The sequence below is a fragment of the Haliaeetus leucocephalus genome, unplaced genomic scaffold (genome assembly GCF_000737465.1).
Source record: "Haliaeetus leucocephalus isolate CR32 unplaced genomic scaffold, Haliaeetus_leucocephalus-4.0 Scaffold417, whole genome shotgun sequence".
Taxonomy (NCBI): Eukaryota; Metazoa; Chordata; class Aves; order Accipitriformes; family Accipitridae; genus Haliaeetus; species Haliaeetus leucocephalus.
In genome coordinates this window covers 2,971,112-2,990,467 of record NW_010972853.1, presented here as the reverse complement: position 1 = coordinate 2,990,467, position 19,356 = coordinate 2,971,112, and the positions used below count along the sequence as shown (strand labels likewise).

General features: G+C 42.2%; 1 protein-coding gene across 1 annotated transcript in view; it reads right to left on the bottom strand.

The window, feature by feature from the left end:
- The window catches only part of GPR176 (G protein-coupled receptor 176), a 42,637-nt gene extending 24,181 nt beyond the window's left edge, over positions 1–18,456 (bottom strand). The window contains exon 1 of the mRNA XM_010574205.1: positions 18,228–18,456. Coding sequence (XP_010572507.1) covers positions 18,228–18,456 — 229 coding nt within the window. The remainder of the gene's footprint in view (positions 1–18,227) is intronic.
- Positions 18,457–19,356: the final 900 nt, after the last annotated feature.

Genomic DNA, 19,356 nt, shown 5'->3' with positions numbered 1-19,356 from the left:
AAAAGCAAATTTCACACAGGCTGACTATGAGGGCCTTAGTGGCCCAGCTGGCCTCACCTGGGACCCCCCAGCCCCTGTGTGTGGCTCCGGCAGCTGAGTTCAAGCTCTGACCTGGGCACACAGTCCCGGCATCAGCTATGCTGCAGGTGTGCCTGTCTCCTGTCTCTTGGGTGGATCTCAGACCTATGTCACTTTATTTTCCAGTTAAAGAGATTAAACCTTGTGTGCTGCCACTTTCCTCCTCTTTAAGAGACAGAACATTAAGAAGATGGCAAATATCTCACACAGGATCTACTCTTAATCCGTAGGTAGCTTCTTTTTTTATTTTGACCGGAGAAGCTCCCTCTATTCCAGCTGGGGTAGCTATCTCTATGGCTGGTTTCCTAACATGAAAGAAAGTTAAATACAACAAATGAAAAGCTCTCAATTATACTTAAGATCAAACCAAGGTTCCCCACTGCTTCACTGAAATATATGGCACTTTCTAGCATGTTTCTTGGGTAAGTATTGCTGCAGTACAGGTCTATAATTTAATACTCCCTGCTGACTACTAACACACTACTAGTATCTGTGACTGCTGTTACATGCTGCTGTTGCAGTAGTTACCATGCCAAAAAGACAATTCTCAAAAAAATCTCTGATTGCACTCAGGAGGTTTAGCAACAAAACAGACTCAGAAGGTTACAGGAAAAAGCAGATGGGAGGAAACTCTTCAGTGTGACTGCTGTCTTCTCCATAGACCCAAGTAATCTTCCATAAATCACCTCTATATCTACAATCAGATTTCAGTCTTTATTCCAGTTCTTTACAGGCTTTGCAACTGTCAGAGTTAAAAAAGCACAGAATGATTTTTTTTATTGCGTGTTCCTGCGATGGTCTCAGTTTATAATCAATCTTTTGGGAACCCCTGAGCAGCAGCAAATAGTTCAAAAGACTCCCCAAGTCGTGGCAGAATTATTCCACACAGTGGTAGTATCCGATTAATCAGAATAACTTAAAGCACTCAACAGCCAGCAGGGATTTTCTAATTAAGACTCTTCCAATGTAATGAATCATTTTGCAAATCAAAATTTATTTTAAAAATAACTTAGCTGAAGAAAAATAGAAGTAGGGGGTTTTGTGTGTGTGGTTTGGTTTTCTTAAATCAAAAGTATATGAAAATTTGATTTCTAGAGCTTCCAAAGGTACAGCCTGGCCATTGTCTAGAATGAGAGACCAGAAATAGGAGTATTGAGATAAGATCACAGGGTTCCCTAAGTAGCCACATTACCTTTGGAAGTCATTTATGGCCAAATTTTGCAAGAGCAGATAATGGTTCTGCTGGGTGACACCCTAAGCCTGATATTCAGGAGATGGTGAACATCCATCTGTATGGCTTCTCAGGACAGACAGCCAAAACTCATAATTTCTTACACTTTCAGCTGTATGGACATATATGCACATCACAACCATTGCTCCTTCTGCTGTTACCTTCATGTACTCTAGCTTTTATTGTTTCCTTTGCTCTTTGGACTTTAGAAATCTAAATTGTAAGCTCTTCAGACAACTTCAGGCAAAATGAAGAGTGACTTTTACAGACATGTTGAAGGCTTCCAAATGCTGGGGAAGCACAATTCCAAATATTGATCCATAATGCACATCTTGAGTTTAAAACAACTAAAAAGTCAGGGAAGAAGAAAAGACCAGTAAATTAGTTCAAGATATGGCTATGGAAAGCACTCTAGAAATTAGAAACATTCTAGGCATGAAGTAAATTGTTATGGCAAAAAGCGAAGTTACATAGTCTTGACTACTCTAAGCCTGGCCACCGTCTAGAATGACAGACCAGAAATAGGTTCAGAAACTTTGTGGCATCTGAGCACTTTTCATTCATTGCCCAAAGGATGTTGACGCTGGCTTAAATGCACAAAAATCTATTCATGAGGTCCATAGCTGATGGCATACATGGACTTCAAGTTACTTTAGAGATTAAAAAAAACAAAGGAGAGAAAGCAAGAGACAAGGGAAATAGGAAAAACTCTGCCCCATGGAGACAGGGAGGGGAAGCAATGGGGTCACAAGACAAATGTCTTCTGCTTGGTGTCCTTGCCAGTGCAACAGGTGGTGATCGTGAAAATGGTGAGGCTGATGATGACCTTCATGATGCTTTTCCCTAGTAAGAATAGTACTTTTCATCAGGACCCACTCAAATGCCCTGTTTCCCCACACATACTTATGACACTCAGCACTGCCTGAGGCACACCTGATCAGGTGTAAGAGCTGCACATCGCTTGTTGCTAAGCTTTGTGTACATGTATGATTGGGAGATGTTTATCAGATATTTAAATAGCTATTATCTACTTTGATACTAAGTCTTGTTCTTCCCCCAGTGTTAAACTAAAGGTTACAAAACAAGAGGTTAAAGAAGACAGGGGAAAGAAGGGGAGATTTTTTTTCCATTGGTGGCAATCACTTCTGTGTGTAAAATGAAAGATGTTAAACAAGTTTAATGATAAAGTATCAAAGCTCAAGAGAAATGATTGTGCTATCAGATTAAACTAAGTGGTTAAAGCACCTGTCACTTAATAAGGCCAGGTACCAAAAAACCTCAGCACTCTATGCCAATATGCTTGTCCCCAAGGTGTGGTAGTTCAAGTGTCACCCTGGCACAGGATGGCTCCTACTCCATTACGAGGTGCAAAAGACCATTTGAATGTTAATTTCATTTTAATCTGAATAGAGGTGCTGACACTGAATAAGAGTGATAATTTAAAACTGGTTTATGTAAACAAATGCAAGTTTGTGTGTAAACATGGCTTACAAATGATTATGTATAAATTAGCTAGTATATTGCCTGAATCCTGAATAAGAAGAGATGTCAGATAAAACTTTGCTCTTAGATATGAGAGATAATCTATTAGGTAAATAATCTCAATTATTACTTAGCAAAGCAAAAATGTGTACAAAGATGGATACTGCCTTTTTTTTTTTTTTTTTAAACAGGAAGGCTGGCCTTTTGGGATCATTTTCTATCTCTCCCAGAAAGGCCATCTTTAAAAGATGGCTAAATAAACGGATTTCATTTGTTGCACAGCAAAAGTAGGTTCTTCTTTAGAGTGCTTGGGTAAGTCAGTGGTAAAGCCAAACACATCAAGTCCACATCTAAAATAAAGATATTTGAAAAATTCTATTCCTTAAAAGCAAACAATTAAACCAAAAATACTTTATTTCAAGAGCTCCTGCTACCTTATATTGATCATGCTGTACTTTATGCTAGCAACTGAGAATAGATGGAAATGCAATAGTGTTTTTGCCACCTGAGGCTCGAACTCAGACTACATAGAGCCATTTACTTGCAGTATGATATGCGTAGAATCAGTTCACTTTCAGGCTATTCTTCTTGCTTGGGTCTACACATTCTTTCTACCCTGCAGCAACATAAGACAGCCATCTCACCCCAAGCTGCCATGCCAGTTTCAGAGAGTATCTACTTTTGCTCTAGAGCTGGATATACAGCACAGAAAGCTTATAGAGTCAGTTTTCAACAATTTTAAAAAGGAGTGGTCTCATTCTTCCAGACTAGTATTACTGGATAGATATGACCATACAATAGATGAAGATGGCCTTGACTGAAGACTGAAGCAGACTCAAAGCCTGCCTGTCTCCCAGTTCACAGGGAAGCCTTGCAGACAGCTTGCAGGCAGCCCAACTCACACTAATTCACCTAAGGACAGACCTGAACCAGGTCTTCCTCCAAACAAAAATCAAAGAAATTCTCTTTCAGGTAATAGATTCTTAGGACTGCAAAGTTACCCGCTCTCTGAAAATAGTAGAATGTATGGACAGAGACTGGTAACAACACTTCATCAGTGATTCTAAGATACATATATTTGTAAAATTATTAACAGACTACTATGCAAATAGCTACCATCTTTGTTAGCTCTCTACATATCAAACGAAGAAAAGACCACTCACTAGCAGCCTATACAGATATACTCTAGGGCTCTACTTGCCCTTCCTAGACATTTCCACATAAAATTTCTTTGTTTTAGACCCTATCACATAGAAATGTCTTCGACCATATAACCTGCATTTTCAGTTGCAAAGCAATCACCTCTGACCACTGGATACAAGGTCAGCCCCAGCAAATACAAGGTATTCTGAGACAGCTGCTTATCCAGGTCTGCCCACATTACGCTCTAAGGAATTACTGGAGAAAGAGAATCCAAAGAGTACTCCAGTGTTTTTCAGCTCCTTTGGAACCTGAAGTACAATTTTACTTTCTTAAATGCTTAAAATAATCAAAATAAGTCTCTAGAGGCTGGTACCACATCATGCAGTGTCAGCCTTTGCCAACTGCATGGGTGTTTTAGTATCTCCTTTAACCAGATTCTTTTCTTCTGCTGACTGTGTTTTTAAAACTGAATAAAACAAAAGGATGTCTTTGCTGTCCTATTACAGAGGCTTGTTATAGTCAGAAATATTTTAGTGTGGTGGCAATTTATTTCTTTTTTCAAATTAAATTGCAGACATAGAATACTGAACTTAGCCAAATCTAGCATGAAGACTAGAGAACTGTACCGAATGAAAATAAGGATAATAGATAAAAAATTTTATAAGTGAAGTAAAAGAACATTCTGTAATACACTATTGAGTTCTGCAGCTTTTTCTGTAAGTATTATAGTAATTCTGCTGACCTGTACATGATGTTCCTTGCAATGTTCCCTTTTTCTATTAACATATCAATGTTTGGGTGAAGTGGGCAAAATAAGAACTGTATCTTTTAAAACGTTCTCAAAAAAAATATGGACATGTTTAAAAGCAGTATATGTGGCAACATCACACTATCATTTCCTGACGATTAGTAGTCATGTACACAGTGTTACTGTACACATACGTGTAATTTCCCAGACTTAACCTATACAAGATGGAGACGTGACGGATCTGCAAAACAGATGGATGCTACATCCAGCCACCACAGGGTATTTGTGCCCTCCAAACAAAATAGGATGAATGCTTATCCCTCTGTGGTGGGAGTACCTGTAGCAAACAAAGGGCAACCAAACAAGGCAGGTGGCACAGCTGTTTTGCCCAGGAAAGACAAGGACAGTGGGAAGGCAAGCAAGAGTGGTGAGTCTGGGCCTGGCCTGCTTCCTTTGCTGGCCACATGCTTTGGGTAAGTGGGAGTTTGCTGAGGCTCCTCTGAGTGTTTGCCAGGTGACTGCTGTTGAGAATGTGAGAGGGTGGGATACGAAGAGGTCTGCAAGGTGGTCACTTGATCCTGGCAAGGGGGCTGAGCATACCCAGGGCAGAGGTGACAACAGGACAAAAGGCAGGAGCTAAATAACCAGAGGAGCATATTGAACAGGGGCAGCCAAGATGGAAGAGTGCACTGGGAGACTGCAATGGCAAAGGTGCAGATGAGCTTCCTTGTCCACACACGCTCCCTCACACGTGCACGCACTCACTCCTCGGTTTATCTCATACAGGCTACATCTTACTTCACTGCTAAGCATCGGAAAAAGGGTACAGTAGGAGAGCAGCAATCTTAATCGCTGAAGCAAAAGACAAGATAAACTAATGAAACTTAAAATAACTAACATGTTAAGCTCAACATGCCAGTTGAAGTCCAGGAACAGATAGTGCTACTGGCTGCTACTGAAGTGCAGCACGCATGATTACCTATTCAGGGGCGGGTCTTGTGTGTGTGTGTGCGTGTGTCTACAGTACAAGGAGTTCCTGGCCCTCACACTTTTCAGGTGGGAATGGCTAAACTGGAACAGGTAAGAGAAATAAAAAGGTCCCAGATCAGGCCTACAGGAACACTGCTGCATAGTCTCACCTCCACTGCAGCAGCTCTTGTGCTGGGGACGCGAGTCTCAGGGCAGGACAGTATCCATCTGGGCAAGAGCGTCCTCCTGCATACTGGATGCGCCGGCAGCAGAAAGGACTCCAAGGACAGGAAGCAGCAGTGGCAGGATGTCGCTTCACTAGGCACAGAGCTAGCTGGCTGTGAGACATCCCAGAGGAAGGCCTGCACCGTAACTTGCCTGTCAGGTGCAAAGGCAGCACACCTCCTGGGATCTCCCAGTAGCCCACAAGGAAGAACAGGGTCAATGGTCAGCCTGTATCGGTACCGGTGACCCAGGGAAGTGCCGGAGGGATGTTCTGGAGGCTCAGTTCGGGTGATCAACCAGGATACTGAAGCCCAGGACCTTCACAACCACTGTCATTAAGAAGCTTATTAAGAGCTCTATATGCTAAGGGCAGGCAGAGATCTGGTGTCTCAATGCGTGAAGGAGATGGTGATGCCAAGAAGGGGGTTTTAGATATGTTAAGAGATGGAGTATCTTTTGGGACAAGACAGACCTGTAAAAGAAGGACAGGCTGGTTGTATACTAACCAAACTGGAGTCAGGCTGAAAATTGCAGGAAAATATTTAAACTAAAAGCTCAGGAAAGCCAAAAGGCACAAAGGAGCACCCGATTCAGATTGACACAGTCCCAAAGGGGTTCTTAGTGCTCCTCTGAAGAGGCTAAGGGAAATAAACAGCCTAATACAACAGTTAGGAAAGGTGAAACAGACTACCCTCTCTGTTCTAGATACTCCTTAAAACTACAGATATTAAATCGAACCAACAGAAAACACCCCACCTCAATATTTTCCACTTTTTCTAATTAATTCAGGCAATAGCAGTAGAAAATGTATTTTAGCCCCTTGTATGACTGACTTTATTGTTTGTTCTACAGTATCAGAGAAATTATCCAGTTATGCCATAAGAAACACAGATACACAACAAAAGTAAGGCCTGCTGGAGTCTGAACACAAGACAAGTGACACAAGGTATGTGAAGAAAGATACAAGAGGTTACACAAGCAGCAAATCACTTCATATTTTATCAGGCTTCTAGAAGAAATTGTTGAGTTCTTGCATGGAATTGCTTTGACAGACAAGAGAGTAACTCAAAGGTGGCGGAAAAAAGCAGACTAAAACCAGTCTCTGTCCCCCCAAAAATTACAGGCTATTTTTTCCCCCAAGAGAACTGCCAGAACAGAAGGAAGGACCAACCACACTTGTCAGGAAGTAAGCCAGACTATTCATGATGGAGAAGAATGTAAATTACAGCGTTGAGTATCATAGCTAATAAAGCATTTAAAAAGGCAGCAGTCCACAGCAATCTCCCAGCAATCCCTGACAGCAAAAGACCATGAGCAGGGAATAAGACAATTAGAGCTCTCCCTGCCATCACCATTTCAGCTTCAGTACTGCTTTTGTTACTACCATAATTGCCATTTGCATTGTCTGGCTGATCTAATATGTTACATGAGAGATTATGTGATTTCTTACCCAGCCAGCCTTCCAATCCAGGATATTTTCTTCATTGCAATGTTTCTATGGAAGCTGGCTGACTACAAGGCACCAGTTCTTGTCCCTGCTTCCAGCTGCTAAATCTAATTTAAAGATGCTAAAAATAAAAAAAGCTTACATGTAACAGTACTGTTCGGAAAGCAAGAGGCTGTACTTCCTACAGGGACAGCATTTAATCAGCAGTGACATTGCAAAGAGGTAAAATACAGTAATTGTTTCACTGGTATTTCTTCCACTTGAAAACTTTTTAGCAGTACCTAGCCCACTCTCAGAACATTTTGAGAACTCCCACCTCGTTAGATATTGAGACAGCAAGTATAGCAAACATAACACAGAGAAGTCCCAAGTCTTTGAACTTCCAGTTCAGCTGTTGCCCCAGCGACCACTTATACCGGACACCCAAGAATGCAGAGTCACTTACAAATTCTGTGATGGGCTGGGGGGTGCAGGGCAGGGACCAAAAGAAGTACAGCAGGAAAACAAAACATTACCTTGATAATTTGGGAATTTTTCCTTATATACAGGATGTATATTAAATCCATTTTTGTTTTTCTCTGCAAAACACTTCACATTGATATTCCCACTAGTACAATCTACTGTATGTTCTCAGAGCCTCATTATACCCAAATTATCAGAAAGTGCAGTCTGTAGCTTATATTAGGAAATGTGATGATAGGCTCGCCTCCATGAAGACGAAGGAGCAGAGAGGCACAGCAGCAGGCAGGGGAACCCCAATAACCTACTCAGAGAAAGGAGCCCCAGCCCCAAACCCTCCCCAGGCTGTCGTAGGGGAGTCTCTGCCCCATGGGCCAGGGGTGACTGCCATCCATGAGCCTGTGGGAGAGGCTCTCCAGGTCTCCTTTCAGTCTGAGGAGGTTTAGCCCTTGTTAGTCACTGTGGGATGCAGGGAATGAGCATTCTGGGATTGTATAAAACTTATTATGGTATGTTTATGGTAGGGGGAAAAAGGTGGGTAAAGAGAGCGTTCAGGGTGGTTTGGGGAGGAAGACATGTGGGAGACTAGAGGGAAAAGGGGATAAAAGCCACCTATAACCTGGCATTTGGTCAGTACACTTGTCTGGCCATGCACAGTCTATCCCATCTTCTCATTAAACTCTATTTCCAACTCTTCTCATGGGTGAGGGGCTTTCTACTCCATGGATTTGTGTATATATGGAGGTCCAAGTGCAGTAACTGGAGTCAGACCATGGGGCATCAGGGCCCCACACATGAGGGGTGGCAATGACTGGAGAGACCAGAGAGTGTGTATTTGTGTGGGAGTGCATGATGGTGTGTAATCACTACTGAACATCAAGCCAGACTAGCCAGCAAGTAGGATAAGATGCTTAGGAGGAGAGTATTGGTGTGGCTGTTAAGTCTGGGCCAGATACCAGAGGAACAAGATGGTTCTGAAAGTCGGCTAGTGGACAACCATGAGGTCCAAGCCTGCTACTGGAGAGACCTTGGGATCTGGAGGTCAGCTACTGGTAAGGTCATAGTTCCAGGCCAGCAACTGGAGAGACCCATTTACATCTGTGTGTCTGTGTGTGAGGCAACTGGGAGACCAGAGGATCCTGAGACAGCTACTGGGTAGACTGGGTGTCTAAGACCAGCTACTACAGAGAGATCCATACGGATGTGTGTATATGTATAAGCTTATATATTTTATAGTAGCGGGCTTTTATCCTGAGCAGCCAGAGAGGGGAAGAGGACGAGGCCATTGGTGCTTTTCTTGTTTGCATGAGTGTTGCATTTTCTTCCTCTGTCAGTCTGTGTGGCTGCTCGTGCATATATGTGCATATGTATTGTGTGCATGTGTGCCTCTCAGGAATGTGTGCTCAGCCCTGCTATGGCTGGACCTGAGGACACAGAGCTGCAACAGGCTCACCTCTACCAGCCTACAGGATTCAGCAGCACCTAAACACTTACCAGCATCTTTTCTGGAGATGAGTGGGAGAAAAGTACACAATTTCCTACATCTTGAAAAATGTTCCAAATAAGTGGCAAACTTACTTTTTCCAACACCACACAAATAAGAAATTAATTACTAAAGATGAACAGAAAAGAATAAAAACCTCATTGAAGTGCTCATGGCACCTGCTCGATAGCAAGCCAAAAAATGAGATCTGTAACAGAACTAACATCGTTTAAAATTCTTCCTAAGTGCTTGGGTTCATTTATGCCTGAAAAACTAACTTACGCCCTATAATATCCAATACAAAATCTTGATGCATCTAAACTTTCACTGAAGTTCAAAACAGTTAGTGATATATACACCAGCTGGCATTTGAGTAAATGTAACTCACAATGAAAAGCAAAACATAACATCCAGTGACTTAGCTAAACAGCTCTGGTTCATAGCTGTCATTAAAGTATTCACACGGGGACTACAGACAGTAAAATGACTGGTATCAATCAGTGTCACCCTAAATAGGGATCAGTTTAACATCCTTGACACATACGGTGTTTAAAGACATCAGCTAAACCCCCAGCACGTGTCTGAAGAACACTCCAGCATACCATACCCCCAGAGTACCAGGCACTTGCATTTCGGGTAAAAATGACTGCACGTCACGCATTTCCAGGCTGGGTAAATCATTATTTTCCCAATGCCTCTCTTAAAGCACAGTCTTGCTAGATCTGAGTAGCCCCTCAGCTGAAGCCAGACAAGGCGCCTCTGCTGAAGCACGGGAAGAAGAGAGGTCTCCATAGCAACGGGGACCGCAGCGGCTCTCACAACCCCTCTTCTTCACCCACTCCCCAAACTCAATTTTTCTTCCGAAGAGAATTGCTTAGCAGTTCACCTGAAAAGACATAAGAAGTAAAAGCATAATAGCTATTCCAGACAGACTTTATCAAGGGTGCAACCTGAACTGGGCTTACTGCTGCAGGGTCCATTATTCCTGAGGCTTGGAATCACCCATACAAAAATGCAGGGGAAAATTATTACCATAATGTTATGTTACTGTAATATGTTATTACTATGCAATTATTATTACATGCAAATATTACCACTCATATCATTACATTCACCTGGTGCTTCTTACTAGACTTGATTTTCAGTCACTTTTTGCTTTGCCAAACTTTAACTATTCCAGCTAATCAGCAACAAAGTTAATCTATGCAAAGTGCCTGGTTTAGAAGATTTCATCTAAAACAATTCCAATTTTTCTAAGAGTGACATCATTAGAAACAAAACACCATGCTTCCCATCCCAGACCTTTTTTTTTTTCCCCTCAGATGGTCCTACCCTTTTCGAGGGCAGGGCTACAATTTTTGCTGGAGCTATTGCAGACATGCCCCTCGTTCTTTAAAAATTCTCTCAGTCTAGCTTTTAATCATGTACCTGCAGTATTTTTTACTGCAAGATTCTCTGCTTCATTCTTAATAGAAGATGCCTGTGGCAAACTTCACTGGTAGCTATTCCAAGATACAAATATTTATTCCTTATGCTAGTATACATTTGTCTTTACAAACACATTACCTAGACTGTCAGTTACTTTAGGATTGTATCCCAGAAGGGATCTATCCCTTTATAAATCAGGTGCTGTAACAATCCATGTTACATCTCTCTGCACAGATGTCAAGACAGGGAGACGAAAATCAGTTTCAAGGGCAGGGAGAGGCTGGAGCCAAACGGCTCATGGGAAATCCTCAGGAAAAAGGGTGAGCCTGAAGCCTTGCCTCTTCTTGTCCTGCAGGACCCTGGGAAGGCAGCAGGGGTTCACTTTTCGCTTGGAAATCTGGTATCTGTTTCAAAGCTCACGGTTTTCTTTCAAAGGACACCTCCCTTGGATATCATCAAGTGTGGTTAGAAACCAGGAGGTAACCAATCTAACCCACAGCTTCCAAAAAAGTGTTATAACCACTAGATTAGAGTGCAAACTGTACCAGAGCATCCTCAACCTTTCCAGTGAAATTTCCTTCTGTACAAGACAGATTTGGGAAGATGAAAGAGCAAGTAACAAAGAGCCTCATTCCCCAAACCCTTATGAAGGCACTGATTTACAAGGTTCGGGAAAGCTTCCTGGATTTGGGATTAATTTGGATACTTTATGTGCTTTTTTAACTAACTGTAAGATGCATATTCAGTCTGAGGAGTAGACACTGTCACTGAGGACATCTCTTTCTCATTATAATTTTCATCAATTATCTAGTGGGGCGGGGTCCCTAAATGTCTGAAAAGAATGATTTTTTTTTTTAAGAAGAAAATTACTGCAGTTTTATCTACATGGCTAACATGAAAATTGTGAACAGACTTAAATAACCTCAGGAGCACAGGCAGACTCTCAAACCTGGGAAATATAAAAAGAATAGAAACTACAAACCACGATAATGAGATATAATCTCACCTAAGCCTAACATGACACAAATATTCAGATACACCCATGCTACAATCAGTAAAAGCACAATGCATATAAGGTCCCCCATTTAACTGCAGTTATAATAGTATGTAAATTTGTATGTAAACAAGTGAACTGGGGAAAAAATCTATGTTAAGAGTGACAGAGCCCACATCCAGATTTCCCCCAAAACCGTTATTCCTGGTCTTCCTTTCCCTTCTCCTGAGATTAACAGAAGGTGCTTTTGTCTATTGCATTTCATCCATCAATTTTATTTTCCTTTCAAGCTAAGCTCAACTGTGCATGCCAGCTACAAGTGCTTCTTGGAGATCCTTCTCTTCATTTCTAGGATCCCCTCCCACTGCCTGCACTCAAGTGAAAGCAGCTGCATCCACATCCAGTGACCTCTCCCTCCCAAAGCTCAGAAGTAATACTCTCTCTTTCTTCTGTCAAAGGTTTGGTTGCTGTGCTAAAATAATAATTAGTCTCTGCAGATTGATTACCTCTAATGGCAAGAGAAAAATATCCTTTGTAGAGCAATATTGCTCTATCCCTATATTCCCTGCAAATCTGATCTCAAGAATCTTCTTTGATGAAAAGGAAGCTATTTACTCACTTTTAAAAGGAGCCCTATGTCATCCCAAGCCTTAAAAAAAAAAGCATCTTTGATTTGCCATTCATCAGTTAAGTTGTCACCTATTTAAAAGTCATTGTCCACATGTAACCTTTTTCAAACCAGTGACAGCCACAAGAGTAAAAGCAGTAACTCCACATTCTTCTGAATCAAATAGCTAATATTTTTTCACAGTTACCATGTTCAAATACTCTATTTTCATAAACTGTTAATTCATTTTTTAATAGCAGCCAGGAACATACTACAGCTTTTTGCCGTTTTCTTTTCATGCTGGAGGAGGGGGTGGAGGGAAGAAATTATCTGAATTAAAAAAATACTATAAATTTCAGGTTACAAATTTAAATTCTTAAATCCAATGAAAAACAACCTATAACCTTTGCTCTACTCCTCTGATCTCAGACTGAAAGATCCAAAGCCTCTATTTCTTCTGACTCTGAGCGTGTGATGAGTAACACCAACAGCACTGGTGATCCCCTTTGCAGCCTGGCTGCTCTGCTGTGCATTACTGAAACATATTGTAGTGCTAGTTGCAGTCCTGCCATGCTGTAGTTGATCCTCACAGCATGCTCTGTACATTAGAAGCCCAAACAGCCTGAGATATGCCCCCCAAAATAGAAGAGTGAGATCACTGCATGAGCTCCATCTCACTATGGTCTTCACAATGAGAGAACAAGAGAAAATCTAGAATGCACCCAGTTTACACAGGTCTCAGAAGGGGGAGAATGGGAAACAAAAAACAAGAAACACTTTCCTAGGGCAGTGTAACAGAACTGCTGTGCAGCATGCTTCTCAAATGACAGAAATTTCTTTACCTTAGGGTCCTCTTATATGTAAAGCCAACACAGATACATCTGCACAGCCAGATGTAGCTCCCAGTCTGTTAGTGACTATGGCAGAAGCCAGCAGTCTGACTTTCCTGGCCCATTGATCTCAGTCAGTCAAATCATAAACTTCTCTTCGCCACAGTAGCAGGCAACAAAAACTGGTGTCCCCTTGAAGGGCTCCTGAACTTCCCGGTTCCTCAACTCGCCCTGTGAGAACAAGCCCTATCCATACATGGCAAAGGTACAGACAAGCTAGCACAATGGGGGAGTCGTGGGCACAACCAGCAGTGCCCTGGATTGCCCTGGGACATGCCGACCATTAGGATGACGACAAATGATACAAAAGCTGAAGCCTAACCATTCTCCAGCAAGAGGAACCAACTTCCCATGGACATGGGAACACTACAGATTTTCCTTCTCTACCATGCAAATGATACTTGCCAGTCCTCTTCTAAAGAAATCCCTACACAATCAGCAAAACTCATAAAATCTCTTTTTTTTATTTAAAGAAGAAAAAAAAATCCCAAGCAGAACTTTACTCGTGCTCAAAGAGGAGCAACTTTAGAAACTGCATGAAAAACTGTGCTTTTGTTACGAATTTGTATCACTGATGGTGCTCTGCTAGCTACTATGGCAATAGGTGACAGAACAACATTGTGAAGTGGACAGACTCAGAAGAAAGATTCTGCAGCAAGAACCCTGAGACAGACAAACAGGGTAACACGCCAAAAAAAGTCATGAGGATGGAGAATATGGTTTTAATCTTCAAAACTTTAGTAATTTGACAAAGCAGTAGTTCTAAACCTAAATTTTATTTTATCCTTCCTTTTATCAACTTCACATGAACAACACCATCCCTTCGATAGTAGTCATTTGAATTTGCCAGCTAAGGACCCTAGCCAGTATTACCGTGACTGCAAATCATCATTCACTTATGCAAGCAATCCTGACTTAATCATTTTAGCCACATCCATTTGGTGGCAGGTGGAGGGAACTGGCCTGAAACACAGGTTAGACAAAATGAAACAGTTCCTACAGTTCTTACAAGGAAGTAAAAAATTATCTAACCTGAGTCAGGCAGAATACACAGGGGACTGCAGAGCAGATAGATCTGTGCAGGATTAGTGGAAGTGAAGCAATCAATCTCAAAGCAAATCTCTACCATTTTTGTTCTTCCAATGACGACTTCTACATCCTTTCAAAACAAGTTAGGACATGCAAAGCTCAAATCTCTTGACACCTTTTACCAGATAGAATTAAGTCAACTGAAGGGAATCAGTACTGACAGCTTGTGTTGCTTCTCATGTCACACTCACTGCTCCTGTCTGCATCATTCTAGCGGCCAGTAAAATCAGCTAGTTCTCCCCATTGGTGCCTTTCACTTTTCCTCATATTTAAGGTAGTGAAAGTTGCTGCATTACACACAGAAATTCAGCACATTAGCTTTCCTTTTGCTAAGCCAATTAGGGGCAATTGAGGGGTCCAAAAAACAGTCATTCATATAAGAGAGTTGACCCAAGCAGCATAATTATTTTGGCTTCTATTCTCCTAGAGTAACTTTTCATAGAAGCAACAGATTTAATCATACTGTACCTGCACAGCTATGGCCTAAGCAGACTACTGAGTGCAAGTCACCTTGACCCCACACCAGAAACACATCTCTACACATGCACTTGTCATTCCAGAGTTCCTGACGCAGCCACTCTCTTGATTTCTGTCCTGGTTTCAGGGAGCACCAAGTACACATGTGCATCAGAAAAGAGAGGCATAGGTCTTTTCCTAGTTCTTCTGCTGATGCTCAGCACGCTTGTATTTTTTTCTGTAACATGTTCCACATTCCCTGATCTTAGCACAGTTCAAACAGTGGAACGAGAAACACCGGTGGCAAGAGTTTTCACTGTTTTGTTCTAGCCCTGCCCTAAGTTGATAGCTTACAGGCTAGGAAATACCATTACTGTGAGAACTGCCATTACCAGCCATGGAGCTGCACAGGAAGACAACATTAACAAGACCTTCTAGTCTCACTTGGTACCTCACCTTGTGCATTTGATAAATAAGTTCATCAACATGTGCAAAACATTTAAAGCTCCCCAGATGAATTCCCCAGTTCATGCACTCAGCTAAGCATCACAGACAGAAATGGCTTGCAAGTCTTGAATATACTGCAAATCTTTCCTTCATAGAAGCAAACTGACCTGCTGATCGGGGTAATTAAATTGACCAAATTCCTCCCTCCAATGCCTCCTGTCTTGTGCGGAAACCTTGTGGTAGGCTACAGCCAAAGGAGTGCATAACAGGTAGTACCAGCTGGGTTCAAAGTATAGAGATGCAGATTTACCCCATCCTATTCCTCAGTCCTTGAATATTAAAATCATAGGTAGTCTGCTAAGTGAGAACTTCCACACAAGCAGTGGAAGAGCAACAGTAGGAAGTTTGTGCAGACTCAAAGTCACATGAACAGCTATTTAAAACTGTAGCATTTAAGCACATTATAGCTTCATTAACTCAGTAACTCATGACCAAGTTATCTGAAGTACTCTCATCTCTAACTGCCCCAAATTATAAGTGATTTTTAGACTAATAATTATGGTTTTGTCCATTCCAAACTTGGAATAATCTGATTCTTTACAAAATCAGAAATTTTTAACAATGAAAACTTGCTACAAATGAGGACAAAAAACGATAGGAAAAAAATCTGCCAGTTAGCAAGCCTCTTCTTGATACTTCTGGTTGATTCTACCAGTTAGATCCTCTGATGTACATGTTAAGGTCACATCCAAGTTCAAGCTTTGGCAAGCTTGTGACAACTACATAATCCCTTCTAAAGACAAAAATTCTAGAATCTAGTATCATTGTTATTGCTACCTAAAATAAATAAATAAATTGAGGATGCGCTTTCAATGTATTCTAAAGTAACCATAAAGAACAGTTTGACTTCCTTGCCCTTGGCAGGTATCATGAAACACCATAGCACCATCCTTTCACAACACAGCAAAAACTAACACAAGAATTCCTCCTACTGTTACAAGTTTCCCCACAGGTCTCAAATAAGGGTCTTAAACAGGAGAAAAAAACATAGTATACATCTCTCTCACAACTGACTATCACATCACATTCTTCTGCACAGAAGGAACCCAAATTAAATTCACAACCCTGATTGTGATTCTTGCCTCTTGTAGGACCTGGACCTCTCTATGCTGTAGACTGCTGCTTATGTCAGACCCCAGTATTCATTATCAAGACTGAGGCATATATGTTTGTTTCTTTTCAAGCTGGAAGTAGAAATCATTTCTTCCTTTCAAATGGGTAGTGCTATTTTATCCAATAGCAAAGTGGCTTGAGCACGCACTGACATTGTGGGATGTACAAGTTGCACATCCACCCAAACCTGAAAGGATTCAAACCCACACATCCTACCTCTGAGGAGAGTGCCCCCCATCTCATGCTTTAGGGGGAAGGATAGTTCTAATTCCCCTTGAAGGGTTTCCCCTCTGCAAAGAGGAACCTAAGACTCACTGGACCAAAGAACTGCTATTCTGCAGCTCAACTGAGGGCCTCACCTGATGGAGAAAAGAGCTGGATGCCGCCCACGCTCTAAGGACCATGGCAGAGAACAAATGAAGAGGAAAACTTAATTAACGGCATTTGTGCAAGCCTAAGTGTGAGGTAAATATCAAGCTGTTCTCCCCTGCTGAAGCAGAGACAGTGTGCAGCACATGCATAAGCAAAACATCTGGCACGTATGAGGGCTGAGCATGCAGGCACCGAAGCCCTAAGACCTTCTGGGGATCGAGGCTTCAGCTTCTTTGTGGCTTTGTTTCCATTCAGTAAAGAGCAATACATTCATCTCGTTATTTTTAGGACACTATTTGCTGGCTAGCATTTTGTGCCAGGCACTATCCAACATATGGAAAAAGAGAGTCCCTTCCCCACACTACCTATGCACTAAATACAAAAAAAGCAAGAACCATGAAGATTACCCCCCCTGCACAGAGGAATAATTGAGGCCAAAAGACTCAGTGATGTACAGTAATATAAGTGTATCACTGACTGAGCCCAGAGCTCAATGCTGTTCCAAGACCATGCTTACCATCTTCTTAGAAATTAAGTGATATTAAATATTACCAAGAAAAAAATCAATATTAGAATTAATTACCATGACCACAGAAATGGATTTTAGCATTACTCAAGATCAGGAAAAACAAAAACAAATCCTTGATAATAAGAGCCAATGACCATCAGCAAAGTCCTGCTGAACTCTCCTAAGACAGCTGGAGACTTTCTCAGTCAAGCCTTGTGTCAAAAGCCTCATCATTTCCAGTAACCAGCTTTGAATGATTTAGATAGTAGTGACATTTTACTGAAATCTAGCTTACTGATCTCCCAAACAGCGCCAACTTGACTCACCATAAGGCTTATTTTGCTTTTTTTTTTTTAAAACAATGCCCATGTATTCCTAACAAAACAACATACTACAAGCACCTAGAAAGCATATGTACACACGTCTGTAAAGTTCTATGGCAATATATTACTAGTTTACTACCACATATCTAAAGTCTATGATTCCTACCTGAAGGATAACAAGTACGGAGGATTGCACATGGTTATACATATTACAGCATAAAGTGTAAAGCATAAAGTACTTCCAAAGGATTAATTTAAAAGCTGCAGGACACAAATACAGAATTACTGCAGTGTGAAACAGAAATTCAGTAAAACTTGTTTAAAATACTCCACACCCTTTTTGTACGGTAAAGAGAACATATCCCATTACAGTTGAAAATAAGGGTGTAATCAACCCATTTAATTTTTGCCCATTTAAATTCTGATGGAAAAGTTTACCAAGCAATACAAATGTATAATGTACCAGTTCTCATCTGTGATGAATGGCATTTTATAGTAACAGCTTTTACACATCAAAAACCCACAAGGAACTTGAAATCATACACCTGAGGACCTAAAACGCGAAAAGAAGAGTCACTAAGCAGCAAACGATGTTAGTTACCATTTGGTCTGCAGTCCCTGACCATAAGGATAAACAAACCACATCAACAAAAAACTCCAGCAACACTCACTTACCCAGCAAAGAGCCCACAAAAATGACAATTTGCACCGTGGTAGTGAAATGCCTGTAGGTCTGCTCTTCGCCATGCTCCTCGCTCTCCGCGGCACCAGCCTCACTGCCGTTCCCACCCTGCCACACCATCTGCCCAGCCGAGGAGTTCCTCATCTCCAGAGCTCTGGTGACAGCCTGGTACGGGGCATGCTCGCTCTCGTTCCTCGAGATCCAGCCTTTGTCGTACCCCATGGCGAAGTTCCTGCCTTCCTTGCTGCCACCTAATCACCACAGGTTATTGAGCCCTTGCCTTTAACGACTGAATGGAGCCCACAGGCAAAAAGGTGCTTCTGAGGATAAAGCCCCATTTCTGACACTCCGAGGCATCTTCACCACATTTCTGTGTCCCGGAAAGCAGGGTTGGCTTTTCACGTTTCTACCTTGTAAATCATGATAGCCAGTAAAGACAAGCAGAAAATTAAGCAGGCTCCTCCTTGCGATCAGCTGTCCCATATTTCTTGCTTCACAGTACCACAGCGTTTCCTCAGCATGTTTTACTGCAATAAACGTGAGTGAGGAAATTACAGTCCACACCGTGGCTCACCTCCCTAACCCCGCCAGAAGGTCACCTCGCGCCCGCCGCGTACACGCTCACACGCACACGCCCTTTCTATACATTAAAACCGGTCTGGAAAAGTTGATGGACCACAAGCTCTGTCCCCCCACTCCACTCTCAGCCTTGGCGTTAGCTTTTCTCACAACCCTGAGAGAGGAAAGACATCTCTTTCCCCGTGGCACCTCTCCTAGCGCTCTCTTCTCTCCTTCTGCCCACTCCTCCTGTGGTGAGACGTGGCTCCGTCCCGCGTCCCTCCTTGCTTTGCGCGACGCTGGGCGCCAAGAAGACCCCTACACAGCCTCCGGAGAAGCAAACGACTGCTCAATGGCTTCCACTGCACTCCAGCTATTTCTCGGGGAAAATTAATTTGGTTTTGAATCCCAAGGCGGGAGGCACTCGAGCCTCCAACGAAGCAAAAAGCCTCCGTACGATCCTGCGCGACCCGCTCTGAGCGCGCCCCGCACCAAGCGCGGCTAGCGGTGACGCTCCTGCTCGTACACGCGCCAACATCCCGGCCCGGGCCCCGAGCTGCGCCG